At 42.9% G+C, this 23,047-nt stretch overlaps 1 protein-coding gene across 4 annotated transcripts in view; it reads left to right on the forward strand.

The window, feature by feature from the left end:
• Positions 1-23,047, forward strand: part of ABHD3 (abhydrolase domain containing 3, phospholipase) — an 84,488-nt gene that overhangs the window by 46,836 nt on the left and 14,605 nt on the right. For 3 of the 4 annotated variants that reach the window (XM_032152662.2, XM_032152661.2, XM_032152663.2), the window contains 3 exons: positions 1,817-1,865; positions 1,943-2,108; positions 9,242-10,103. In XM_032152662.2, coding sequence (XP_032008553.1) covers positions 1,817-1,865; positions 1,943-2,108; positions 9,242-9,414 — 388 coding nt within the window. In that variant the 3' untranslated portion in view covers positions 9,415-10,103. Of the gene's footprint in view, positions 1-1,816; positions 1,866-1,942; positions 2,109-9,241; positions 10,104-23,047 lie in introns of those variants that run through there. The other variant, XM_058438565.1, reaches the window with a different exon arrangement.

Below are 23,047 nucleotides of genomic sequence, written 5' to 3' on the forward strand. Positions count from 1 at the left end.
TGAGGCAGGAGAATTGCTTGAACCCAGGAGGCGGAGGTTGCAGTGAGCCAAGATCATGCCACTGCACTCCAGCCCGGGTGACAGAACAAGACTCCGTCTCAAAAAAAAAAAAAAAAATCCTGTTGTCTCCAAATGTTTTGATTACATGCCCCAACAGTAAAAAAACTTAAAGCATAATACTGCCAGTATATGTATATGTATTTATACACTGAATAAATTTACTGCTGTACCAAAATATTATCTTTGTTGTAAGTGTATATAAATAAAAAAAGTAAGTATAAGTTAAAATTTAAGCATGAGTTAAAAATATAGCTAAAAGTTGTAATGTTTTCCTTCTGAACCCCAGTGGATTGTCTTGTACAACCCCTAAAGTATGTACCCCATTTTTAGTGAAGGTACACTATTGAAGGTTACTATTCTAATCACCATTCTAAATTATTCTAAAAGACTAAAAATGTTAGTATGGAATGTGTTAAGTGGTGCGATGGGCTGTTTCCCTGGATTTTCTACTTGTTGCTAATCTTAATAATACCTAAGTCTTTCCTGGATAGTAAGTAATATAGTAACTATTTTCATTGCTGAATAATATGGCTCCTTGAGGGTGTGCTTATGAGCATAGTATGTTTTAGAGACAGGAGAATGCAGTTCACTTAGATAATCTCAGCCCTCACAGCTCCTATACTACCAAAATACTATCTTTGCATTAGTTTTCTCTGGAATTGTTTGTGTATTTTCTTTTTCTTTCTCTCTCTCTTTTTTTTTTTTTTCTTTTTTTTAAGACAGGGTCTCTCTCTATCGCCCAGGCTGGAGTGCAGTGGTGTGATCATGGCTCACTGCAGCCTCAGCCTCCTAGGCTCAAGTGATCCTCCCATCTCAGCCTCTCAAGTAGCTGGGACTACAGGCACATATCACCACACCTGGCTAATTATTTTATGTTTTGCAGAGACGAGGTTTTGCCATGTTGCCCAGGCTGTTCTCTAACTCCTGAACTCAAGCAATCCATCCATCTCAGCCTCCCAAAGTGCTAGGACTACAGACGTGAGCCCCCCGCCCAGCAGAGATGTTTCTGTTTCCTTATTTCTTTATTTAATTTTTTTATTTTTAATTTCTGTGGGTACATAGTAGGTGTATATATTTATGGGGTACATGAGATATTTTGATACAGGCATGCAATGCACATAATCTTTATTTTTTTATGACAGTTACCACATACTTTTAAGTGAATTGATGAATATAAACTTTAAAAGTACTGTTGATTTGCACGTAACTTACTGAAAACCATAGTTATCCTGGAAGTTGACATTAAACACTGGATTAGATTTTACCAGGCCAGGCAAGGTGGCTCATGCCTATAATCCCAGCACTTTGGGAGGCCGAGGAGGGTGGGTCACTTGAGCCCAGGAGTTCGAGACCAGCCTGGGTGACATGGCAAAACCCCATCTCTACAAAAAAAAAAACCCACAAAATTGGTGGGGTTTGGTGGTGCACACCTGTAGTCCCAGCTACTCTGGGGCTGAAGTGGGAGAATCACTAAAGCCCAGCAGGTTGAAGGTGCAGTAAGCCGTGATCACGCCACTACACTCCAGCCTGGGTGACAAAGCAAGACTCTGTCTCAAAAAAACAAAAAGTACTTGCAGAAAATATCTTCAGCACAAATATTATTATACTAATCCTGCCGTACCTGATTAAGCAAATATTTATTGAGTGCCAACTTTGTGCCCTGTGGTATGCTGTTCACTAATTTGTTTTTAAGTCTTTTTAGTATGATGGAGTAGGAATGACCTTGATTTTTACTTCCGAAATTCTTTTGTTCCAGGCACCGACATATGTTTGTAAAACAAGTTGATATGGATCATGTCATGAAGGTAGGAGAGAAACTTTATATAATACTTTTATTTCTTCTTTTGGGCAAGACTAGATATAATTTGTTTTTGTGTTTCAGGCTAAATCCATCAGAGAGTTTGATAAGCGATTCACTTCAGTCATGTTTGGATACCAAACAATTGATGATTATTATACTGATGCCAGTCCGAGTCCTAGACTGAAGTCAGTAGGAATTCCAGTATTGTGTCTAAATTCTGTGGATGATGTTTTCTCACCCAGTCATGGTAAAATTAACATATTTGTATATATTTTGACATGAATTAACTTTTAATATATTGTTCTTTTTAAGGAAATATAGTAATAAGAAAATGTGTCATTTCCATTATGATAAAAAAAAACTAGATACTCATAACACAGTATCTAAATGTCTCAGATCACTTAAATATTTTCACAGACCCTTATCTAGTCCATTGTGAGAGGCTCAGAACAAATTATGACTCACTGTTTTGCTCATTCTCATTTTTATAACCTTTCCTTCTTATCAAATACACTGTTCTTTGGACAGATTATGTTACAGTCCTTTTGCCTCAAGAGAATATTGTCATCACTTGCCTCTTCTTCCTGAGATTCCTATAAAGAAGGATTTGAAGTTTTTCTTCCCTTTTAAGCTGGAAGAGAACTTGAGACTTTATAAACACAGTGGCTTTGAATATCTCAATTAGTGAAGCATATTTGGACTAGAAGGTCATATTTGAAGAGAAACATTCTTTCCTTTTCCCTGGAATACTGTATAAAAGAAAATGAATTAGCTGGGCATGGTGGTGTGTGCCTGTAGTCCCAGCTACTTGGGAGGCTGAGGTGGGAGAATCACTTGAGCCCAGAAGTTTGAGGCTGCAATGAGCTATGATCATGCCACTGCACTCCAGCCTGAACAACAGAGTGAGACCCTGTCTCTTGAAAATTATTCAAAAATAAACTTTCCTGCTTTCTTTTCCGCTCTGTCGCCCAGGCTGGAGTGCAAAGGCACGATCTCGGCTCACTGCAACCTCTGCCTCCCGGGTTCAAGTGATTCTCCCTCCTCAGCCTCCCAAGTAGCTGGGATTACGGGTGCCCGCCATCATGCCCGGCTAATTTTTGTATTTTTGTAGAGACGGGGTTTCACCATGTTGGCCCGGCTGGTCTCAAACTCCTGACCTCAGGTAATTTGCCTGCCTGGTTCCCCCAAAGTGTTGGGATTACAGGCGTGAGCCACCGCACCCAGCCTAAACTTTACTACTTTCCTTTTTGGTTGTTTTTTTGTTTGTTTTTTGAGATGGAGTCTCACTCTGTCACCCAGGCTGGAGTGCAAAGGCACGATCTCGGCTCATTGCAGCCTCCGCCTCCCGAGTTCAAGCAATTCTCCTGCCTCAGCTTCCCAAGTAGCTGGGATTACAGGTGCCCGCCACCATGCCTGGCTAATTTTTGTATTTTTAGTAGTGATAGGGTTTCACCATGTTGGCCAGGCTGCTCTCGAACTCCTGACCTCAGGCAATCCGCCTGCCTCAGCCTCCCAGACTGCTGGGATTATAGGCATGAGCCACCACACCCTGCCAACTTTCCTGCTTTCTTAAGTCAAGAAATATGAAATTTGATAACAAAGATAGGGAGCAGCCTGGCCCACACAGTGAAATTCCACCTCTACTAAAAATACAAAAATTAGCTGGGCATGGTGGCACATGCCTGTAATCCCAGCTACTTGGGAGGCTGAGGCAGGAGAATCACTTGAACCAGGAGGTGGAGGTTGCAGTGAGCCGAGATCGCGCCACTGCACTCCAGCCTGGGCGACAGAGTGAGACTCCATCTCGAAAAAAAAAAAAAAAAAACTTTTTCTCTCTTTCCCCTCAATACATTAAAACCATTTCCCCCAAATACTTCATTTAAAAACTGATTCTGACTATAAACATAACACATATGTTGTGAAATTTTCAGAAAATCCCCAATGTGTGTGTATATTTATATATTTTTAATTACCTATCATTTCTCTAGGAGATCCTATTTTATTGTGTGATTTATGATTAATCACAGGTAATCTTAGAAACTGAAACTTACAGCCTTGACCACAATTTAGAAAATGAAACTCTGAACTTTAATATCAGTTGACTTACATGGTGATTGTTTTAGCATATTTTCATTGGATTAAGGAAGTCCAGTATTTCTCTACCCGTTTTTATATTTCACTGACCTTTTTACCAATAAAAAATTCCCAACATTTTAACCTTACCCACGTGGGTGAAGTTTGAACTCGTTATTTTCTATTCTTTCCCAAGCCTTTAAAATAGTCTTGCCACATTGAAATAGTAGACAATTGTCTGCAGTCTGAGAGAACAGGCAGCCAGCATCTTTCGCATGACTCAAATGTGGCCCAGCCTTTTGTTCTTCTGATATGACTGTAACTCTCAGTGTTAGAAATTTCTGAATGTATCCAGAGTGTGAAGTTTAGGCTCTTGATAATTCCTTTAGAGGCAAATGAAACACTCTAAATGTTTGGTGAAAAAGGAAAAGCAAAAATATTATCAGCCATTCCCCCTTAAGTTCCCACACCTGATCCCAAGATAGATGTTCACTTTTAGGTGTTCTTCCTTGGGACGGACATGGCTAGCTAAGGACATGAACTCAGGACCACTTTTTGATAAGAACTTAGCTTGTTGAGCCTTGCTTTAGGGCTATCGGTTTATTCTTTAGAGTATTATGAAGGGTCAAATTTAGAGCACTGTCTAAACAGTCGATTTATGGAAGGGCCCCAGTTCTCTTACAGTGAATTTTAGCTTCCTTTTTCTTCTTACAAGGGGGTGGGGTAGAGAAACTGTTACCTTTCATTAGCTCATTTGCCCCTAAAACTCAGCCCAAGTTGTGAAGTTGTAATTATTGCATCAATCACATTATATATATATTTGGAGACAGGATCTCGCTCTGTTGCCTAGACTGGAGTCCAGTGACACTACCATAGTTTACTGCAGCCAGGCTGAGCGAAGTGGCTCACACCTGTAATTCCAGCAGTTTGGGAGGCCAAGGTGGGTGGATCACCTGAGGTCAGGAGTTCAAGATCAGCCTGACCAACATGGTGAAACCCCATCTCTACTAAAAAAAAAAAAAATAGGCTGGGCGCGGTGGCTCACGCTTGTAATCCCAGCACTTTGGGAGGCCGAGGCGGGTGGATCACGAGGTCAGGAGATCGAGACCACGGTGAAACCCCGTCTCTACTAAAAATACAAAAAATTAGCCAGGCGTGGTGGCGGGCGCCTGTAGTCCCAGCTACTAGGAGAGGCTGAGGCAGGAGAATGGCGTGAACCCGGGAGGCGGAGCTTGCAGTGAGCTGAGATCGCGCCACTGCACTCCAGCCTGGGTGCCTGGGTGACAGAGCGAGACTCCGTCTCAAAAAAAAAAAAAAAAATACAAAATTAGCCGGGCGTGGTGGCACACACCTGTAATCCCAGCTACTCAGGAGGCTGAGGCAGGAGAATTGCTTGAACCCTAGAGACAGAGGTTGCAGTAAGCCGGCTGAGATCGCACCATTGCACTCCAGCCTGGGCAACAACAGTGAAATTTCATCTCAAAAAAAAAAAAAAAAAGTTTACTGCAGCCTTAAACTCCTGGGCTCAGGCTGTCCTCCCACCTCAGCCTCAGCTAGGACTACAGGTGCATGCCACCACACCAGGCTTTTTTTTTTTTTTTTTTTTTTTAAATCATTTTTTGTAAAGACACGGTCAGTCTTGCTATGCTGCCCAGGCTAGTCTCAAACTCCTAGCCTCAAGAGATCCCCCCAAAGTGCTGAGATTACAAGCATGAGCCACCACACTGGCCTCAACCATGTTATCTTATTTAGGGAGATAAAATTTGGCAGTTTATCTGAAATCAAAACACTTCTCATGCCAGGTTTTGATCCATTTAGAGACTTTATATCAAAACATTTTCACTGACCTCTAAGCATGGGAGAAAAAAAAAAAACTTTAATTCATATCTTTTTTTTTTTTTTTTTTTTTTTTTTTGAGACAGAGTCTCGTTCTGTCGCCCAGGCTGGAATGCAGTGGTGCAATCTTGGCTCACTGCAAGCTCCGCCTCCCGGGTTCACGCCATTCTCCTGCCTCAGCCTCTCCGAGTAGCTGGGACTACAGGCGCCCGCCACCACGCCCGGCTAATTTTTTTTTGTATTTTTAGTAGAGACAGGGTTTCACCGCGGTCTCGATCTCCTGACCTCGTGATCCGCCCGCCTCGGCCTCCCAAAGTGCTGGGATTACAAGCGTGAGCCACCGTGCCCGGCCTAATTCATATCTTTTAAAGTTTATACTCAGGCCAGATGGGTGGCTCACCAACATGGTGAAACCCCATCTCTACTAAAAATACAAAAAATAGCTGGGCATGCTAGTGGGCACCTGTAATCCCAGCTACTCGGGAGGCTGAGGCAGGAGAATTCCTTGAACCCAGGTGGCAGAGGTTTCAGTGAGCTGACATTGCACCACTGTACTCCAGTCTGGGCCACAGAGCAAGACTGTCTCAAAAACAAATTAAAAAAAAGATAAAAATAAAGTTTATATTCAAGGTAGATTTATAGAGCATATGAAAAGACTGTCGAGGCCAGGCACGATGGCTCACACCCGTAATCCCAGCACTTTGGGAGGCCGAGGCAGGTGGATCACGAGGTCAGGAGTTCAAGACCAGCCTGTCCAATATGGTGAAACCCTGTCTGTACTAAAAAATACAAAAATTAGCTGGGCGTGGTGGCGCATGCCTGTAGTCCCAGCTACTCGGGAGGCTGAGGCAGGAGAACCGCTTGAACCAGGGAGGCGGAGGTTGCAGTGAGCCGAGATTGCACCACTGCACTCCAGCCTGGGTGACAGAGACTCCGTCTCAAAAAAAAAAAAAAAAAGAAAAGACTGTCATTACTGGTGAATTATATTAAATACAGCAACTATGTTTTTGTTTTTTGTTTTTTGGTTTTTTTTTTTAAAGTCTCTGTCTCCTAGGCTGGAGTGCAGTGGCACAATCTCAGCTCACTGCAACCTCCACCTCCCTGGTTCAAGTGATTCTCCTGTCTCGGCCTCCCAAGTAGCTGAAATTACAGGTGCCCACCATCATGCCCAGCTAATTGTTTTATATTTTTAGTAGAGACAGGGTTTCACCATGTTAGCCAGGCTGGTCTCAAACTTCTGACCTCAAGTGATCCACCCCACCCATCTCAGCCTCCCAGAGTGCTTTGAGTATAGGCATGAGCCACTGCGCCCAGCCTGCAACTATGTTTTTTTTTCTTTTGTTGTTGATTTGTTTTGTTTTGTTTTGTTTTGTTTAAGACGGAGTCCTGCTCTGTCGCCCAGGCCGGAGTGCAGTGGCGCAATCTCGGCTCACTGCAACTTCTACCTCCCTGGTTCAAGCGATTCTCCTGCCTCAGCCTCCGGAGTAGCTGGGACTACAGGCACCCGCCACCATGCCTGGCTACTTTTGTTTTTGTATTTTTAGTGGAGACGGTGTTTCGCCGTGTTAGCCAGGATGGTCTCGATCTCCCGACCTCGTGATCCTCCTGCCTCCGCCTCCCAAAGTGCTGGGGTTACAGGCGTGAGCCACCGCACCCAGCCGCAACTATGTTTTTTAAATACTTTTCCTTTGTCTTTACCATAAATAGAAATTCAGAGAAGAAATTCACCCATGTTTCATTGCCCAAAGATAAACACTGTTACTATTTGAGAGAATTTCATTCCTTTTGGTTGTTATCTATATGTTTTTATTATATAAATTATATTTATACTTTTGAATCCTTAATACATCCACAGATGGCCTGAGGAATCTAACATCGTATAAGGTTCATTCGTTTGTTCTTTCTTTCTCTTTCTCTTTTTGTTTGTTTGTTTTGAGACAGAGTCTTGCTCTGTCACCAGGCTGGAGTGCAGTGGCGTGATAGCTCACTGCAGCCTTGGCCTCCCAAGTAGCTAGGATTACAGGCTTGCACCACCATGCCTGGCTATTTTTTGTATTTTTAGTAGAGACGGGGTTTCACCATGTTGGCCAGGCTGTTCTCAAACTCCTGACCTCATGATCCACCTGCCTCTGCCTCCCAAAGCACTGGGATTACAGGCGTGAGCCACCACGCCCAGCTCTTTTTTTTTTTTTTTTTTTGAGATAGAATCTTGCTCTGTCGCCCAGGCTGGAGTGCAGTGGCACGATCTTGGCTCACTGCAGCCTCTGCCTCCCGGGTTCAAGCAATTCTCCTGCCTCAGCCTCCCCAGTAGCTGGGATTACAGGCGTGCGCCACCATGCCCAGCCAATTTTTGTATTTTTAGAGAGACGGGGTTTCACCACGTTGGCCAAGATGGTCTTGATCTCCTGACCTCATGATCCACCCGCCTCGGCCTCCCAAAGTGCTGGGATGACAGACGTGAGCTCTTTCTTTTTTTGGACGGAGTCTTGCTCTGTTGCCAGGTTAGAGTACAATGGTGTGATCTTGGCTCACTGCAATCTCCGCCTTCCAGGTTCAAGCGATTCTCCTGCCTCAGCCTCCCAAGTAGCTGGGACTACAGGCACGTGCCACCACACCCATCTAATTTTTGTATTTTTAGTAGAGACGGGGTTTCACCATGTTGGCCAGGATGGTCTCGATCTCTTGACCTCGTAATCTACCAGCCTCAGCTTCCCAAAGTGCTGGGATTACAGGCATGAGCCACCACACCTGGCCTCTCTCTCTCTCTCTCTTTCCTTTGTTTTCTTTTTCTTTCTCTCTCTTTTTCTTCTTTTTGTCTTTCTCTTTCTTTCCTTCTTTCTCTTTGTTTTCTTCCTGTCTTGCTTGCTTTCTTCTTCCTGTCCTTTCTTTTATTTCTTTCAAGATGGGGTCTCACTATGTTGCCCAGGCTGGTCTCGAACTCCTGAGCTCAAGTGATCCTCTCACTTCGGCCTCCTAAAGTGCTAGGATTACAAGCATGAGCCACCATGCCCAGCCACATCATGTAAAGTTAATCAAAATAATACCTAATGAATTTCTAACTCTCACAAAGATGCTAAGCTTAGTTTTTTTCCCTGCTGTAACACCTCAGTGGGAATTTTATAGCATATTATGAGGATTCACCATTCCTTGAATTGTCTTACTTTAATTTCTCAAACTAAGACTTGATGTATACTTTTGTGTTATGAAGATCAATCTTGGATTGATTCTTCCCAAAATGATTGTGCAGTACATGACCATATATATGAACTGTTGTAAGAATATAGATAGTTGATTTAAGTTAGTCAGACTCATTCCATTTAACTATGCTCATTACATGTATTTATATAATGGTGTTTTGATTTCTGTTTATTAGACATGATAAAGGTATATGCTTTTCCTAACAAAAACGTAATGATTATATTTTTCTCTCTCCTTCTTCTCTCTTATTGCCACGTTTTTTTTGGTCTGAAGCTATTCCAATAGAAACTGCTAAGCAAAATCCTAATGTTGCTTTGGTCCTTACTTCTTATGGAGGCCATATTGGTTTTCTGGAGGGAATCTGGCCAAGACAGTCCACTTACATGGATCGTGTCTTCAAGCAATATGTGCAAGCCATGGTTGAGCATGGACATGAACTCTCTTAACATGTAGTTCTTCGGGTGCATTTTGTCTGAACCACGATTGTGAAGGCAGCTCAGCTTAGTGCACAAATCTTAACTATTGTATATAAAGCAAATAAGCCAGCAGATGGGTGAAGAGGTCCAGAATGATATGCAAAAACTACTTTTTAGAGAAACAAAACAACTTTGTAGCAACAAATTAAATATAGTATTAGATTGTTACTTATGTAGATTTTATTTTTACTATGCCTTACCAAGTACATCCTTAAACAAAGTAGTATGTACATGAAATTGCACTTAACCAAAACTATTGTTTTAAAAAATTTTAATTCCTCAGGGTTTTAATTTAAACTAGTAATTTTTTAGATTATTTGTTTTAGGTGATTTAATGGTACTTTAATAACTACTAAGAAATATTGGCTATTTGAATGTAAGTTATGAGGTGGTACATTCCTAAGGGTATTTATAGTTGATGATAACATGAAAACTGAAATAAGATAAAATACAATGCGCTAAATCTTTTATGTATTCTAACTTTAAAAGACAAGTGCAACAATGTTAGACTGACTTCTATATGTGCTCTTTTACTCTGATAATATTAAATTAGGACTAACTTATGTTTTATAATGATTATAATTTACATGCTTATTTTTAAAATAGTATATGTGGACACATATATATCATTATATTAAAATAAATTCTACCATTTTAAATTGGTCCTTTGTGAGTTTTTATCTGCTAAAAGGGCCCAGAAAGTAATCCCTAGAAAGTAATTTATGATAATTTTATTGGCCAGGCGCAGTGGCTCACGCCTGTAATCCCAGCACTTTGGGAGGCCGAGGTGGGCGGATCACCTGAGGTTGGGAGTTCGAGACCAGCCTGACTAACATGGAGAAACCTCATCTCTACTAAAAATACAAAATTAGCCGGGCGTGGTGGTGCGTGCCTGTAATCCCAGCTTCTCGGGGGGCTGAGGCAGGAGAATCACTTGAACCCGGGAGGCGGAGGTTGTGGTGAGCCGAGATCGTGCCATTGCACTCCAGCCTGGGCAACAAGAGCAAAACTCCGTCTCAAAAAAAATAAATAAAAATAATTTTATTAATGCATTAGTAAGAAACATTAATACTGTTTTGCTTTACTGTTTCCAGAATATTGAGCTCACACCACTTGTACCAATTAAGAATACTTTCAGCTGCAGGAAACCTAACACTGCCTTAAGGAAAAATTATATCTCATTAACTTGTATTATAAGAATTCTCCTGGTGGGCAGGCCAGAGCTGGTGCAGAGGCTTACCAATGTCATCAAAGACCCAGGCTGTTTCTCTTCCATCCTTATCACAGTGGCTAGTTATCTCCTAAACACAGGGTGGCTGCTGCAGTTCCAGATGATACATTTGTGTTCAAAGAAGGAAAAGGGAAGAGTGGAGCCAGACACATCTCCCCTTTTAGGAAAGTGAAAGCTTTCCCAGAAGACTTGCACTTACATCCATTAGCCAGACCCCTGTCACTTGGCCACCCAGGTTGAGTGAGAGACTGGGAAAGCAAGTAATTTATCAGTTACGTACTTAATCATAGTGAGGGCAGGCAAGGGAAAGGGGATTGGCAATGGTTATTGGGCTAGCCAGCCAATAATAATAATTTTCACATTATTCAACATCTTTTCCCTCCTTGTTACTTCAGCCTGTTTATAAAATACATATCTTTTTTCCTCAGGTAACACGTTGAGAGAACCATGTACAAAAAATATATATTAACAAAATTATTTACTAAAAATGCCACCATTTGGAGAACTCCTGATGATGTACTTGTAGACTCCCTCAATACTGTATCTAAGATGATAGCAATAATAATGCCAGTGCTTTTTTGTCTGTACAAAATATATTCTGATTCAATCATAATAATTACATTCAGTCTGTATGGATGAGGGGGCTGATCCTGCCATTGATGCTGGCTTGCCTGAATCATGTTTTTTTTTCCTTTTTTTTTTTTTTTTGAGACGGAGTCTCGCTGTCGCCTAGGTTGGAGTGCAGTGGCACGATCTTGGCTCACTGCAGGCTCCGCTTCCCGGGGTTCACGCCATTCTCCTGCCTCAGCCTCCCAAGTAGCTGGGACTACAGGCGCCTGCCTCCTCGCCCGGCTAATTTTTTGTATTTTTAGTAGAGACGGGGTTTCACCGTGTTAGCCAGGATGGTCTCGATCTCCTGACCTCATGATCCACCCGCCTTGGCCTCCCAAAGTGCTGGGATTACAGGCGTGAGCCACCGTGCCCGGCCCTGAATCGTATTTTTTAACTTCTTTTCTGAGATGGAGTTTCACTCTTGTCACCCAGGCTGGAGTGCAATGGCACGATCTCGGCTCGCTGCAACTTTCGCCTCCTGGGTTCCAGCAGTTCTCCCGCCTCAGCCTCTGGAGTAGCTGGGATTACAGGTGCCCACCACCACACCTGGCTAATTTTTGTATTTTTAGTAGAGACATGGTTTCACCATGTTGGCCAGGCTGGTCTTGAACTCCTGACTTCGTGATCTGCCCGCCTTGGCCTCCCAAAGTGCTGGGATTACAGGTGTGAGCCACTACACCTGACCTTAACTTCTTTATTGATATGTAATTCACATATAATAAAATTCACCCATTTAAAGTACACAATTTGGAGCTAGTGCAGTGAGCATGCACCTGTGGTCCCTGCTACTGGCTACTCAGGAGACTGAGAAAGGAAGATCACTTGAGTCCAGGAGTTCGAGGCTGCAGTGAGCTATGATCACACCTTTAAATATCTGCTGCACTCCAGCCTGAGCAACACAGCAAGACTCCGTCTCTAAAAAAAATTAAAGGGCATAATTCAGTGGTGTTTGTTCACAGAGTTGTGCAGCCATCACCATAATCTAACTTTAGAACATTTCATCACCCTAAAAAAAAGACCCTCTACCCCTTTAGAACTCACTAATCCCTCAGCCCTAGACAACTGCTAATCTCTGTGTCTATAGATGTGCCTGTTCTGGGCTGTTTTGTGTATATGGAGTAAAACAATGTATGCTATTTTGTGACTGGCTTCTTTCACTTAGCATAATGTTTTAAAGGTTCATCCATATGTGGCATGTACCAGTTCTTGACGTTCCCTTTTTTTTTTTTTTTTGAAACGGAGTCTCACTCTATCGCCAGGCTGGAGTGCAGTGGCACAATCTCGGCTCACTGCAACCTCCGCCTCCTTGGTTCAAGCCATTCCCCTGCCTCAGCCTCCCGAGTAGCTGGGATTACAGGCACACGCCCCCACGCCCGGCAAATTTTTGTATTTTTAGTAGAGACGGGGTTTCACCATGTTGGCCAGGATGGTCTCGATCTCTTGACTTCATGATCTGCCCGCCTCAACCTCCCAAAGTGCTGGGATTACAGGTGTGAGTCACGGCGCCCAGCCTGACGTTCCTTTTATGGATGCATAGTATTCCATTGTGCAGATAGATAGAGATCAAATTTTGTTCATCAGTTGATGGACATTTAGGTTATTTCTTTTTGCTGTTATGAATAATGCTGCAATGAACATTTGTGTAGTTTTTGTGTGGGCATATTTTTCATTTCTCTTGGGTATATACCTGGTCATATGGTAATTCTACACTTTTTGAGGAAATACCAGGCTTTCCCAAAGCAGCTGTACCATTTTACATTCCAACCAGCAATGTACGTGGGTTCTAATTTCTCCACATCCTCACCAACACTTATTGTATGTTTTATTTATTATAAACATCCTAGTGAATCTGAATTATAACTTTTAACCGTGATATTCTATCAAAACCAAAATATGAACTAGCACTGTAATGTTTAAAGATTTAAAGATAACCACTAGTGTAAAACAAAAATAAAATACAACTATACATGCATGTAATTATGTACTTGTTATTTATAATGAGATGAATATTTTCAAGTACTGATTCTTGTACATTGAGGATAGATTATTCTCCCCAGCTGTTTCTTCACACACTAGCAAGCTCTGAGAAAGAAAGGCTGTGTTTTAATTATTTCTTACATCCCAAGCAACTAGCATATTGCCTAAAACACAGTAGGTCCTTAGTCAAAATTAGCTGAGTAATAGTGGTATAAACATGAAAATACAACTTTGTGAGCTGGCGCTTATTTTGAAAAGTTCATTTTAAGCATATCATGGAATTTTTTTCTAGTTTCCCTCTCATGTTTCTGTTTATTGTCATTATCGAACATTTATCCAAAGTCTTCTCTATATAGAGCATTGTATTCAGCACTAGGGATGGAAATAGATACAGCTTTCTCTTTTTTTTTCACCAGGGGTGGGGTGGGGTGGGGGGTGGCTGGGGGAGAAGCCTCAAACATTTTTTACACCTTGAACCCAATAAATAAACACACTCCCCCGGCCCCCGACCAAGACAGGGTCTTGCTCTGTCGCCCAGGCTGGAGTGCAATGGCGAGATCTCGGCTCACTGCAACCTCCGTCTCCTGAGTTCAAGCGATTTTCCTGCCTCAGCCTCCTGAGTAGCTGGGATTACAGTCATGTGCCTCCACACCCGGCTAATTTTTTGTATTTTTAGTAGAGATGGGGGTTTCACCATGTTGGCCAGGCTGGTCTCGAACTCCTGACCTTATGATCCGCCCACCTTGGCCTCTCAAAGTGCTGGGATTACAGGCGTGAGCCACCACTCCCGGCCAATAAACACACATTTTATAGAACAATACTCGTATTCTGTGCAATACATTCTTGTATTTTCTAGCCCATCCTATTCTAGTCTGGTCTATTTTTTTACTTGAACAACACTGTTTTGTTTTGTTTTTCTTTTTAAGAGACTTTCTCACTCTGTTGCACAGGCTGGAGTGCAGTGGTGCAACCTCAGCTCACTGCAACCTCCACCTCCCGGGTTCCAGCGATTCTCCTGCCTCAGCCTCCCGAGTAGCTGGGATTACAGGCACCTGCCAACAGGCCTGGCTAATTTTTGTATTTTTAGTAGAGACAGGGTTTCACCATGTTGCACAGCTGGTCTCAAACTCCTGACCTCAGGTGATCTGCCCACCTCAGCCTCCCAGAGTGCTGGAATTACAGGTGTGAGCCATCGCAACCAGCCCGTTTTTACTTTTAAAATGAAAGTGAGGCCGGGCACGGTGGCTCACGCCTGTAATCTCAGCACTCTGGGAGGCCAAGGCCGGAGGATCACCTAAGGTCCGGAGTTCAAGACCAGACTAGCCAACATGGGGGAAACCTATTTCTACTAAAAATACAAAAACTAGCAGGGCATGGTGGCACACACCTCTAATTCCAGCTACTTGGGAGGCTGAGGCACGAGAATCGCTTGAACCCTGGAGGGAGGTGGAGGTTGCAGTGAGCAGAGATCGCACCACTGCACTCCAGCCTGGGTGAGGGAGTGAGACTCTGTAAATAAATAAATAAATAAAAATTACTGTAAAAATGTATTTTTGAGACATACCAATGGGTTGCAACCTGCAGTTTGAAAAACACTGGGATTCTAGAAGTTACTAGAAGTTAAGGAAATCACTATTTTCTCTAGCAGTTATCACACTTATTGATAGCTTCTTTATTTACCTGCTTTCTCCAGCAGACTATAAGCACAGTGAGGATAGGAAACATGTCTTTTTTGCTCTCCTTTTTTTCCCCTGGGGCCAGTATAGTGTCTGGCTCATTCAAAATTCTTAAAAATTATTTGTTAATAATAATAATACTTGAATGTTAGGCCCTGACACTGATGGAAAGGTAGGACTTGCAAATCAGGAGTGGGGAGAGGAGGGATTTTTGCAACCTCTCTCTGAAGCAGAGCATCTGTTAAAACATTCTGTTTCCCCTGCAGACTTCAGTATCAACATGGTAATTTTTAAAATCTCACAGTTACTCTGAACCTAATATAGCACTGGTCGGTCACAAGGTAAGCAGTCAACATTTTAGAACTTAATTTGGAGTTGATGAGGACAATTTGCAAGGTCAGGTGATAAAGAATACCTAAGAAATGTGCTATTTTAACTCGAAGTCTCACTTAACAGACAGTATTTTGACCATCACCTTTTTTTCTTTTTCTTTTTTCTTTTTTTTTTTTTTTTGAGACAGAGTCCCGCTGTGTTGCCCAGGCCAGAGTGCAGTGGCGCAGTCTCGGCTCACTGCACCCTGTCTCCCAGGTTCAAGCTATTCTCGTGCCTCAGTCTCCCAAGTAGCTAGAACTACAGACACACACCTCCATACCTGGCCAATTTTTGTATTTTTAGTAGAGACAGGGTTTCACAATGTTGGCCAGGCTGGTCTCAAACCTGGCCTCCAGTGACCCTCCTGCCTTGGCCTCCCAAAGTGTTGGGATTACTGGCGAGAGCCACCGCGCCTGACCCTGAACATCTTTTAAATAAAAATAATTACTTGGATCAAGTAAGAAAAGACTTCTTGTCACTGTTAAGACTGTGACTCAGTATTAATTTATAACTCGACAATTTGTCTATTTATGCCTTCTATAAATAGTTATCTTCCCCCTAGAGTTAGATACTGGTACCCAAATCTTGCAAACAGTAAAATAATCAAATCTATTCTATCTATACTTCAGGTTTGTTGATCATATTACCAAGAACTAAATACCAGCTGGATATTGGTAGACAAGCTAGCAATACATTAACAGATCTGAATGATCCCAAAAGAGCATTATTCAGCAGGGCACGGTGACTCACGCCTGTAATCCCAGCACTTTGGAAGGCTGAGGCGGGTGGATCGCCTGAGGTCAGGAGTTCGAGACTAGCCTGGCCAACATAGTGAAACCCCGTCTCTACTAAAAATATAAAAATTAGCCGGGCATGGTGGCGCATGCCTGTAATTCCAGCTACTCAGGAGGCTAAGGCAGGAGAATTACTTGATCCTGGGGAGCAGAGGTTGCAGTGAGCTGAGATCATGCCACTGCACTCCAGCCTGGGCATAAGAGTGATACTCCATCTCGGGGGGCGGTGGGGGCGGGGGGAAGACCATTATTCTCTGCTTGAAATTGTTAACCCACTAATTAGTATCTGTAAATTTTAAATATACTGTTTATCTATTTTACTTTACCTATGGGCAGATGCAAGGATTTCAGTCCTCTCTTTTTCCAAGCTCAAAATGAAGCATGCCTGGTACTTAACTCCTGGTCCCTGAATATAGTTTATTTTTTCTAATGCTATACAGAAGTGTTCCAATATGACATTTGAAACTTCTAGGTTTTCTTACAGAGTTCAAGTAATGCTTGGAGAAACATAATGTAGAATAAACTAGTATATATATTATCATGATACATATTTAGAAATAGATTTTTACACATAAAAAATGCCTAATATTCTATATATATACCTAGAGCTCTTTATAATCATTAATCATTGATACTAGTATTTGTAAGTTCTTTTCTTGGGTAAGAAATTTGGACTTGAATTCAGAGCACTTGAATTTGGTTCTTAGCTCTGCTGCTGATCTGCCATTTGACCTGAGGCAAATCATTTACCCTTGCTAGACCTGTTTCTTCATCTATAAAATGCAGACAGTAATATCAATTTTAGAGTTTGTATGAGGATTAGAAAGATAACATAAAAATGCTTGAACTATTGAGTACTATTAAAATATAAGAAGTTGATGGCCAGGCGCAGTGCCTCACACCTGTAATCTCAGCACTTTGGGAGGACGAGGCAGGTGGATCACAAGGTCAGGAGTTCGAGACCAGCCTAGCCAACATGGTGAAACCCCATCTCTACTAAAACTACAAAAAGTAGCCAGACGTGGTGGCGTGTGCCTGTGATCCTAGCAACTCGAGAGGCTGAGGCAGAAGAATCGCTTGAACCCTGGAGGCAGAGGTTGCAGTGATCTTGGCTCATGCAGTGAGCCAAGATCACGCAACTGCACTCCAGCCCGGGCGACAAGAGATATATATATATATATATATTTTAAATATATATTATATATATATATTATAAAATAAGATGTTCCTTACTATAAACCAAATCAAAAACAAGTGACATTTTATTACTATTGTAGCTTTCTCTATCAGAAATATACTAGGTTTGGCCAGGCGCGGTGGCTCCCGCCTATAATCCCACCACTTTGGGAGGTCGAAGCAGGCAGATCACCCTGAGGTCAGGAGTTCGAGACCAGCCTGGCCAACATGGTGAAACCCTGTCTCTACTAAAAATACAAAAATGAGCCGGGCATGGTGGCGGGCACCTGTAGTCCAAGCTACTTGGGAGGCTGAGGCAGGAGAATCATTTGAACCTGGGAGGTGGAGGTTGCACTGAGCAGGGATCGTGCCACTGCACTCCAGCCTGGGAAACAGAGCGAGACTCTGTCTCAAAAAAAATAAATAAAAAATACACTGGGTTCAGGGTAGGGGAGAAAGTACACGCTGGTATGTATGGTGATGTTAACCTTGATCCCTTGACTAAGATGGTGCCTGCCAGGAATCCTCCACTGCAAAGGTATTAATTTTCCCTTTGTAATTACTTAATATTTTGGAAGAAGGGGATGCTTTGAGATTATAAAAATATTTTGTTTCTGTTTAAACTTTCACCTACTCATTAGTAGATCTTGCCTACAGCAATTACAGTGGTGGTCTAATGGTAATTTTCTATTTCCCAGTTTCCTTCTGCTTAGAATTCTTCTGAAAAGATGAGTTGTCACTTCCCAATCCATGTTAATTTCTTTATTCACTTATGTATATCTATATGGATTCATGGATTTTTGTTTTTTCTTTGGGTTATAACGCAATACTGTCGCCCAGGTGCGGTGGCTCATGCCTGTAATCCCAGCACTTTGGGAGGCCAAGGAGGGAGGACCTCTTGAGCCCAGGAGTTTGAGACCAGCCTGGGCAATATAGTGAGACCTTGTCTCTATAAAAACCTTTAAAAAAAAATCAGCCAAGAACTTTGAACTTTACACACCTGGTGGTGTGTGCCTGTAATCTCAGCTATTCAGGAGGCTGAGGTGGAAGGATGGCTTGAGCCTGGGAGGTAGAGGTTGCAGTGAGCCAAGATCACATCACTACACTCCAGCCTGGGTGACAAAGCAAACTCCATCTCTAAATAAATAAAAACAAGATCTAGATGCTCATTGCTACTAGGATCCCACTGCCCTTCTCAGTGGAGTTAGGGGAAAAATTGCATTTCTAATGTATACACATACATGTATATTTATTTATCTATCATTTGAAAATAAACACAGGAATTCATATTGAAATCTCCAACTCCAATTCAGCAACTTAGAATTAATTCCAGCCTTCCTCCTTTCCTTATTTGTAACTTCTTTTTCCTGGCTCTGATTATTTATAATATATTTACTTCCTTGTTGAACAATAAGTAAATACAAATAAAAGCAGTATCCTTTCAAAACATTTTTTCAAAGTTACTTAAGGTGGCTCCTTTCAGTGTGGTTATGTGACTTTTTTTTTTTTGAGACGGAGTCTCGCTCTGTCGCCCAGGCTGGAGTGCAGTGGCGTTATCTCGGCTCACTGCAAGCTCCGCCTCCCGGGTTCACACCATTCTCCTGCCTCAGCCTCCAGAGTAGCTAGGACTACAGGCGCCTGCCACCACGCCTGGCTATTTTTTTGTATTTTTTAGTAGAGAAGGGGTTTCACACTGTGTTAGCCAGGATGGTCTCAATCTCCTGACCTCGTGATCCGTCCGCCTCGGCCTCCCAAAGTGCTGGGATTACAGGCGTGAGCCACCGCGCCTGGCCGTTTATATGACATTTTAAACAGATTTGTTTGCCACCATCGCGCCATTGCACTCCAACCTGGACAACAAGATCGAAAGTCCGTCTTGGAGGCGGGGGTTGGGGGGGATGGGGGGGGTAGTTACTCTTTGGGAGGTTGACGCAGGAAAATTGCTTGAACCCAGGAGACTGAGGTTGCAGTGAGCCGAGATTGCGCCACTGCACTCCAGCCTTGGTGATGGAGCCAGACTCTGTCTCAAAAAAAAAAAAAAAAAAAAAAAAAAAAAGTTACTCTTTGTGGTGAAGAGTTCTACGGATTTTAACAAATGCAGAGTTGTGTGTCCATTATTACAGTTCCATAGCAACTGCTCTATCACCCCCCCCCCCACTTCCCTATGTTACGTATTTACAGAAAATCCTTCCCTTCACACCCTCCCACCCCACCCCTACACCCTGGCAATCACTGATCTGTTTTCCTCCCTGTAGTTCATTCCTTTTTTTTTTTGAGACACGGTCTCGGTTTGTCACCCAGGCTGGAGTGCAGTGGCACGATCTTGGCTCACTGCAACTTCTGCCTACTGGGTACAAGAGATCCTCCCACCTCAGCCTCCCGAGTAGCTGGGATTACAGATACCCGCCACCACACCAGCTAATTTTTTGTATTTTGGGGGTTTCACCATGTTGGCCAGGCTGCTCCTGACCTCAAGTGATCGTCCACCTCTTCCTCCCAAAGTGCTAGGATTACAGGTGTGAGCCACCACACCCAGCCTTTTTTTCTTTTCTTTTCTTTTTTTTTTTTTTGAGATGGTGTCTTGCTCTGTTGCCCCAGGCTGGAGTGCAGTGGCGAGATCTCGGCTCACTGTAAGCTCCGCCTCCTGGGTTCACGCCATTCTCCTGCCTCAGCCTCCTGAGTAGCTGGGACTACAGGTGCCCGCCACTACACCTGGCTAATTTTTTGTATTTTTAGCAGAGACGGGGTTTCACTGTGTTAGCCAGGATGGTCTCTATCTCCTGACCTCGTGATCCGCCCACCTTGGCCTCCTGAAGTGCTAGGATTACAGGCATGAGTGACCATGCCTGGCCTATTCCTTTTTATTTATTATTATTATTATTGAGATGGAGTTTATTATTATTATTATTATTATTGTTATTATTATTATTATTATTATTATTGAGATGGAGTTTCTTTCTTGTTGCCCAGGCTGGAGTGCAATGGCGTGATCCCGGCTCACTACAACCTCCGCCTCCTGGGTTCAAGAGATTCTCCTGCCTCAGCCTCCCAAGTAGCTGAGATTACAGGCATGCACCACTACGCCTGGCTAATTTTGTATTTTTAGTAGAGACAGGGTTTCTCCATGTTGGTCAGGCTGGTCTCGAACTCCCGACATCAGGTGATCCTTGGCCTCCCAAAGTTCTGGGATTACAGGCGTGAGCCACCGTACCCGGCCTCCTTTTTATTTCTGAATGGTATTCCACTGTATGGATATACCACACTTTGTTTATCCATTCACTGGTTGAAGAGTATCTGGGTTGTTTTTAATTCTTGATAATTATAAGTAAAGCTGCCATAAACATTTGTGTATAGGTTTTTGTGTAAACTAAGTTTCTATTTCTTTTGAGTAGATATCTAGGAGTAGGATTGTTGCATTATATTATGGTAAGTATATGTTTAACTTATAAGAAACTGACAAACAGCTGGTTACTGTGGCTCATGCCTGTAATCCCAATACTTTGGGATGCTGAGGTGGGAGGATTGCTTAAGGCCGGGAGTTGGAGGCTGCAGTGAGCTAATGAAGGTGCCACTGAACTCCAGGCTGGTGACAGAGCAAGACCTCTTCTCTAAAAACAAAAAATGAAACAACCAAAAAAAAAAAAAAAAAGAAAGAAAGAAAGAATAAGAAAAGAAACTGATAAAGTATTTCCAAAGTAGTGTACTATGTGTATTTCCATCAGGAATTTATGAGTGTTCTGGTTGCTTTGCATCCTCACAGTGTTTGGTATTGTCACTGTTTTTTTTTTGTTTGTTTTTTCTTTGCGGGGGAGATGGAGTCTCGCTCTGTCGCCCAGGCTAGAATGCAGTGGTGTGATCTCAGCTCACCACAACCTCCACCTCCCAGGTTCAAGCAATTCTCTGCCTCAGCCCCCCGAGTAGCTAGGATTACAGGTGTGCACCACCACATCTGGCTAATTTTTGTATTTTTAGTAGAGAAAAGGTTTCACCATGTTGGTCAAGCTGGTCTTGAACTCCCGGCCCCAAATGATCTACCCATCTCAGCCTCTCAAAGTGCTGGGATTACAGGCGTGAGCCACAGCATCTGACTTTTTTTTTTTTTTTTGAGACAGGTTCTTGCTCTGTCACCCAGGCTGGAGTGTAGTGGCTCTATCTCAGCTCACTGCAACCTCCATCTCCTGGGTTCAAGTGATTCTCCTGCCTCAGCCTCCTGAATAGCTGGGATTACAGGTGCCCGCCACCATACCCGGCTAATTTTTGTATTTTTATTTTTATTTTTTACTTTTATTTTATTTTTTATTTATTTATTTTTTTGAGATGGAGTCTTGCTCTGTCACCCAGGCTGGAGTGCAGTGGCGCGATCTCGGCTCACTGCAAGCTCCGCCTCCCGGGTTCACGCCATTCTCCTGCCTCAGCCTCTCCGAGTAGCTGGGACTACAGGCGCCCGCCACCACGCCCGGCTAATTTTTTTTGTATTTTTAGTAGAGACGGGGTTTCACCATGGTCTCGATCTCCTGACCTCGTGATCCACCCGCCTCGGCCTCCCAAAGTGCTGGGATTACAAGCGTGAGACACCGTGCCCGGCCATTTTTGTATTTTTAGTAGAGACAGGGTTTCACCATGTTGGCCAGGCTGGTCTCAAACTCCTGACCTCAAGTGATCCTCCTGCTTTGGCCTCCCAAGTGCTGGGATTATAGGCATGAGCCACTGTACCCGGCCTGTCACTATTTTTTAAAATTATGCATTCTAATAGGTGTTAAACAGTAGATATTAAAACCAAATAAGTCAACTCAAGATTTTCAAACTATATGCATTATAGTACATGTTTCCATTTCCTCAAAATATGTCAAAGAAAGAAGTGAAAACATTAAGAAGTACCAGAAAATGGCCGGGCACGGTGGCTCACGCTTGTAATCCCAGCACTTTGGGAGGCCGAGGCGGGCGGATCACGGGGTCAGGAGATCGAGAGCACGGTGAAACCCCGTCTCTACTAAAAATACGAAAAATTAGCCGGGTGTGGTGGCAGGCGCCTGTAGTCCCAGCTACTCAGAGAGGCTGAGGCAGGAGAATGGCATGAACCTGGGAGGCGGAGCTTGCAGTGAGCGGAGATTGCGCCCCTGCACTCCAGCCTGGGCGACAGAGCGAGACTCCGTCTCAAAAAAAAAAAAAAAAAAAGTTACATTTATACTCTCATTTTCTTTTTTAGTTCTTTTGTTGTTGTTGTTGTTTAAGCTGCTGGAAAGATAAATGGTATCTGTTATGGTTTGAATGTGCCCTTCAAAGCACATGTTAAAATTTAATCCTCCACGTGGCAATTTTGAGAGGTAGGGCCTTTAAGAGGTGATTGGCTCATGAGGGCTTAGCGCTTATGTATGGATTAATCTATTCATGGATTAATGGATTAGTGGGTTATCATGGGAGGGTACTGGGTAGCTTTATCAGAAAAGAAAGAGAGATCAGAGCTAGCATGCTCAGCCTCCTGGCCATCTGATACCCGGCACTGCCTCGGCACTCTTCAGAGTTCCCACCATAAGACAGCTCTCACCAAATGTGGCTCTTGACTTTTGACTTCTCAGCCTCCATAACTGTAAGAAATAAATTTCTTTTCTCATAAATGACCCAATCTCAGATATTTGCTATAAGGAGCAGAAAACAGACTAAGGCAGTATTAATCTAATTAAGTAATAAACAGAAGTTACTCTGCATAAAAACATAAGAAAATTGAGTGAATGGTTCAAATAACTGATACATTCAACAAAAGCAGG

Source organism: Hylobates moloch, unplaced genomic scaffold (assembly GCF_009828535.3).
Source record: "Hylobates moloch isolate HMO894 unplaced genomic scaffold, HMol_V3 SCAFFOLD_5, whole genome shotgun sequence".
Classification (NCBI taxonomy): domain Eukaryota; kingdom Metazoa; phylum Chordata; class Mammalia; order Primates; family Hylobatidae; genus Hylobates; species Hylobates moloch.